The sequence below is a fragment of the Plasmodium fragile genome (assembly GCF_000956335.1).
Source record: "Plasmodium fragile strain nilgiri unplaced genomic scaffold supercont1.65, whole genome shotgun sequence".
Lineage (NCBI taxonomy): Eukaryota > Apicomplexa > Aconoidasida > Haemosporida > Plasmodiidae > Plasmodium > Plasmodium fragile.
Genome location: NW_012192645.1, coordinates 1 through 5,500, shown reverse-complemented (window position 1 = coordinate 5,500; position 5,500 = coordinate 1). Strand labels below are relative to the sequence as shown.

Below are 5,500 nucleotides of genomic sequence, written 5' to 3'. Positions count from 1 at the left end.
ATTTTTTTTTTTTTTTTTTTTTTTTTTGTCTTTTTTTTTTTTCTTCCAATTTGTTACTATCAATAAAGAGGAGAGGAATCATTCCGAGTAGGCATCCTATGGCTATGCCTATGGCACTTCCGATGTAATAATATCGTCTTGTTCTGTTCATTTTCAGTTGTTTATTGGTTAAGTTTATCCTTGGGAACCCTACGTAGACGATGATTTTTTCTATGTACCCTCCAATGAAGATACCTAAAACATCGCTGGTTAGATTGCCCAAACCTGCTGCTGCCAGAGTGCTGAAACCAAGAAAGACGCAGAAGGTAGAATCAAATAGGTCCCCTGCAATAATCATAAAGGAGTTATCAACAAAGCCGAAGCAGATAAATGGGATGCACCCTGAGAGGGCTACTAAGATTAAGTCATGCCTCTTTATATTCATTTCTGCTTTTTCGTGGGATTTATCTTCAAACGTTTTTTCAGCCTCTTTGCAGTTGTAGTAGTCGCCCTTTTTGGACACCACTTTGTCATGTTTTTTTTTTGCGTCATTTCGGTTAGCATCATTTGTGTTTATTTGGCAGCTTGCGCCCTTTTCCTGCGAGTACGTGTCTTCGTTATTTGACTGACCATATTTATGCGCCTCCGTCGTCTTATGTTGATGGTGGGGGGGCGGTTTCCCAATGGAGGGAAAAATTCCCTGCTTATTTGACGTTTCTACCTGTCTGGTCCTTTTCGTTATTCTACCCATGAGATGGGCACTCCTGATGTTGGGGCCCCTTCGACGTCTGATTATCCTCGTGTGAAATAAGCTAATGTTGGTGTGCCATCTCCATCCCCATCCCCATTGAGTCTGCCTGCTCCTGGGTATGTTGTTTCCAAAATGGGTGTGTCGAGGTGTCTGTCCATTTTGATTAATCAGTTGGTTCCCCTGTTCCCTGGCGGTCCGCTGTTCTGAATTGTCGCCGAGCTGCAGAACGGGTTGTGAATTGCCCCCTTTGCAATTGGCTACTATTCCATACTTATAATAATTTCGATGTTCCTTCCTTTTCTTCTTCTTAATGAAAAGAATGTTTTGGTTCTTCCTAATGGCGGTTCTTATATGATCTTGCAAGTAGTACTTGGGGGTCAGGTAAAAAAAACACTTTTGTAGAAATGCGTTTTTTCGATCCGTGGAGCGGAAGCTGTATACATATTTCACGTTTTTATTTAAATTGAAAAAATTACTTAATTGATTGAATTGCTCGTGCCTATGGTGCTGATTGAAGCGCACGTTGCAGATTAAAGACTTTTTTAAGAAAATATTTATCGCTGAATTGTGTAAGGCGATAAAATTTCTCCTTTTCTGTTGTAGAAAAAAGGAGTTGCTATTCGATAAACGGGAGATATGTTGGACGCACATTTTCTTGGCGAGCGCGGCAGCGTGTGGTGGTGGGAAATTCAACGAAGCAAAGTGGGGGACCAATCGGGGGAAGGGGAAAAAAACACACACACACATATAAATACGTATGTATATATGCTTATACATATAACGCGATAATGACGCGGTGGATTGGGAAAATATAGTGTTACATGCCTTTCCGTTCGGGAAAAAAAAAATGTTAAAAAGTCCAGTGGGCTTTTTTTTTTTTTTTACATTTAAAAATATAAATGAAACAAATGTTTGCACGAAAAAAATATATCGCTGAGCCAGCGTTCTGGGAGAGGTATTGGTTGAGAATGGGGAATTAAAAAAAGTGAAAGAAAAAAAAAAGTACGGTGAGTACATATGTGCACTACGGAAATGATGATAATATTCGTCACAAAAATGGCACACCTGTTTGGCTCTTCTCTTAAGTGTTTATTAAAAAGGACAAAACAGATGGAGGATACCTCTTGGTAGATCAAGCAAATAGGCAATTGTGTTTCGTTCTACAACAGGGACTGCGTGCTACGCCATGTATCGCGTCGCAGTGAGGCCCATCAGGAGGGGAAAATTTTCCACCTTTTTTTTGCGGACCGCTTTTCGGCGTGCTTGTCCGTATTTTTCCCGTACTTTTTATGTGTCACTTTTCGCGCGATTTATTTCTTCTTCCCTTTTGAATTGTTCAAGCTTTAATCTGCGACAAATAAAAAAGCTAAGTACTGACCATAGAAGGATGTACCACTTTTGACTGCTGCCAACAGGGCGCTAATAACCACGTCAAGGGCAGCAACTAAATTGATGGATCCCGTGGTACACCACTTAACATAGCAGTAGTGTACTCCCAGAAATATTTTCCCTACCCATCTGCTCACATGAACAGTTTTTTTTGTTTTTGCAACTGGTAGTATTTTCCACGTTTACCTTCTTCTCCATGGCATATGGGGATTCCCCGCGGCTGGCTCCTATATATTTTAGGAGGCGCTAGAGGGACTATCTTATTTGCGAAAGAAGGTAAGCAATTGTTATTAACATTCACGCGCATCCTCCTGCGGGCAACAGGCATGACGAGTAAAGCGCGAATTAATTCGTATTTAAACAAATGAACAAAAAAAAGGTGAAGTTGAGGAAATTACCTCGGCTGTGTGTAAAATTAATTAGGCGTCAAGTGTGGAGAATAGCGAATTATTCTCCTTCGTTTGGAAGGCGCACGGGGAGAGCTTAATCAGTGAAGAAGTTAAAACGGGGGCTAAGTTAACGCAGTGGAAAAATTGCTAAGCAAAGGAGTGAACTTCTTGGGTAAGTGCCTCTCGTATTTCTTCGTAGGCGCTAATTTTAAGGACAATTTCCAGCGTGCTTATTTGAAGTTTGCTAAATTATCCCCATGGCGGACTCTCGTGTGCATGAGGAAACTTGCCTTCCGTCCGACCAATACACGTGGCGCAATGAACAAATCACCACTTGAGGGTTTTTTTTTTTTCTTTTTTTTTTTTTTTTTCCCACCTTGAACACTTTCCCATTTAAAATATGTATCAAAAAAAAAAAAAAAAAAAAAATCTCCATTTTGGGTATAAGTAGCTAGCAATTTGTTAGTACATTATGAGGCACAAAGGATGGTACTGAGCGTCGCTCCTTTTCGTGTGCATCTATTTGTGGACGGGGACGGAGACTGCGGGGGACGGAAAACCGGCCGATTGGCAAAACGGGGAGTGGACATAAGTGAGGACACGCAGCAGAATGTCGAATTGTATTTTTAGAAACACGGAAAAGAAGGAACTGCAGATGTTGAAGAGGCACTTTAGGGTTACTCACCCAGGTGTAGCCCAACCAGACAAGGTGATATACAAAACGAAGAGGGGGGAGAGGGTGAGACAGGAAATTTACCTGCATGGAAATTACCCCAACTACTTTTATGAAAGGTACTGGAAGAGGAAAAAAAAATGTGAAGAAATTTCCCGAGGTGGGGTAGTGACCAAATGTGATGATGAAGAGGCCAAGGACAAGAAAGAAGCAGATAAGCAATACAAAGCAAATGAACGAGTTTGCAAAGTGGTGGAAGTTGGTGAGGCGGATAAGAAGCACATAATCGATGACTACAGATTAACCCACGTGAATAATCTCATGAATGGTATTTTTTATAACAAGAACGTTCTGGACATTGGCTGCAATTGTGGGGTAACCACCTTTTTGCTTAGTCTTAAATATAAGTGCCGAGTTGTAAATGGCATTGACATTGATTGTAACCTCATTAATAACAGCGTTACTTTGTTGAGGATTTTCATCGAATTTGTTTTAGTGTATAATAGCCAGAACCACGTTGTCCCCTTTTTCCTGCGCCGCCGCAACTTGACGCAAATGCAGAGGGATATCTTCCTCGAGCTGCACCTGCTGCGGGAAGCGATAAGAAGCGATGCGCTAAGGAGCGATGCGGCAGGGGACAAAATAGACCAAGCGGTTAAAGGAGAAACTGTGGGGGACAAACCCGAGACAGACCAAGCACTGTCCTGCACGCGCGAACACGTCTTCCCCTTCAATATATATTTCTCCTGCTTGAACATTTTTGACCAAGTTTTCCAAACCGCGCAGGGCACGTACGACGTAATTATTTGCTTCTCAGTCCTAAAGTGGATACATCTGAACCATGGAGACGCTCAGGTGATTCTCTTTTTCGACCGCATCCACAGTCTGCTAAAAGAAGGAGGGTATTTCGTCCTGGAGTATCATAAGGAAATAAAATACAAGGTTAAGACATGTGACCGGGATTATTATACGCATGAGACAAATCTGAGTTATAAAGATTTTGATGCGATTGCTCGGGGGGGGTATCAAAATAGCAGTAGGATGAATCTCGTTGAACGCACGATTTTTGACGCCAATGCGGAAGTGGGCCCAAGCGGGAAGAAGAAAGGGCCAGGCATGTTTAGCAGAATTGTTTGCATTTATCAGAAGGTGTAAGAAGTAGCGTTTAAGCAAATGCATATGGAGACATAACTTGTTCATTTCGTTTGTGTCTTTTTTTTTTTTTTTTTTTTTTGGCGCCTTGCGTTGCGCATGTTCCGTATGTATGAACAGAGGTTATGCCACTCAGACGAGGCGCAAACATTGATACCGTGACACTTATGGACATGTCCTTACTTTTCAATTTTGTTAAGATGGTAGAGGTGCGTCTGTTTAGGCAAGCGCGTGTAGAAAACAAAGCGGAACCCGCCAGCCTGGCTAAATATTTTACCAGCACATTTTTTAGACAAAAAAAAAAAAAAAAAGTTACCTTTGCGCAAAAGGAATACATACGTGTGTACATGCTTGTATAAGCACATGGCGCAGAATGGTGAAATCGCAAAGCGGAGCAAACACATACGGGGAGAAGGTATACACATGGGGAAAATTGAGCAGCATAGCAGCGAGTGACAAATTATGTGCGCCCCAACTTCGCCTCCACGTTCTCCGCCGTTCATGCAGCACAAAAGCGGAGGCGCTCCAAACACGGGATGTGCGCACACGATACGGGGATGTGCTACGAGTTAAATATAAAAATTAACTTGTCGAGGTTAATTAAGCTTATCTCTAGATAGTCCACGGCATACTCGCGCGACGTCAAGCTGATTTTTTTTTTATTCTGATGGCTTTTGCTCGATGTGTTGGAGGTCTGATTGATGGATGCGTTCTGTCCGGAGGTGGCGCCCTGGACAGTACGCTGCTCTGCCGGGGGGTCTTTACCGCCCACCTCGTTCGCACACATGTTGGACTTATTGTGGAGCGTATTTATTTCATTATTTTCGTGGAGTTTCCTTATGTAAATATTTTTCGCGATGGTAAATAAATTTTCCTTTATCTTATTCGTTGTGTAATACATGTTGGTGGAGAAGGACAGGGAGTGCTTAATGTAGGTTTTGTTAACGTTACTATTGTTACACTCATGACACTTGATGTAGCCATGGTAAAGCAAATTATACAATTTTTTTCTTACGTCATTTAGTGGAATTAGAACATTTTCACTTATGACTTCATCATTAAGTTTTTGTTCAGGTGTGGCTATGAGAAAGTTCCAAATGCGTAAAGCGCCTGACCCGTTCATATTTTCTATAATATTTGTTATAATTTTATTTTTGTAAATATTTT

At 41.6% G+C, this 5,500-nt stretch overlaps 3 protein-coding genes across 3 annotated transcripts in view; 1 reads left to right on the top strand and 2 right to left on the bottom strand.

Moving 5' to 3' along the window:
• The window catches only part of AK88_04490 (uncharacterized protein), a gene marked incomplete at both ends in the record, with an annotated part of 2,285 nt that extends 904 nt beyond the window's left edge, over positions 1–1,381 (bottom strand). The window contains one exon of the mRNA XM_012482100.1: positions 58–1,381. Within this exon, the coding sequence (XP_012337523.1) occupies positions 58–1,381 (1,324 nt within the window). The remainder of the gene's footprint in view (positions 1–57) is intronic.
• Positions 1,382–3,118: 1,737 nt separating this feature from the next.
• Positions 3,119–4,336, top strand: AK88_04489 (uncharacterized protein; the record flags this gene model as incomplete). The annotated part of the gene is made up of 1 exon (XM_012482099.1): positions 3,119–4,336. The coding sequence occupies one exon, from the start codon at positions 3,119–3,121 to the stop codon at positions 4,334–4,336; it is 1,218 nt and encodes a 405-aa protein (XP_012337522.1).
• A 559-nt stretch (positions 4,337–4,895) lies between these two features.
• On the bottom strand, positions 4,896–5,456 carry AK88_04488 (uncharacterized protein; the record flags this gene model as incomplete). Its single annotated transcript, XM_012482098.1, has 1 exon — positions 4,896–5,456. The coding sequence occupies one exon, from the start codon at positions 5,454–5,456 to the stop codon at positions 4,896–4,898; it is 561 nt and encodes a 186-aa protein (XP_012337521.1).
• Between the last annotated feature and the right edge of the window lie 44 nt (positions 5,457–5,500).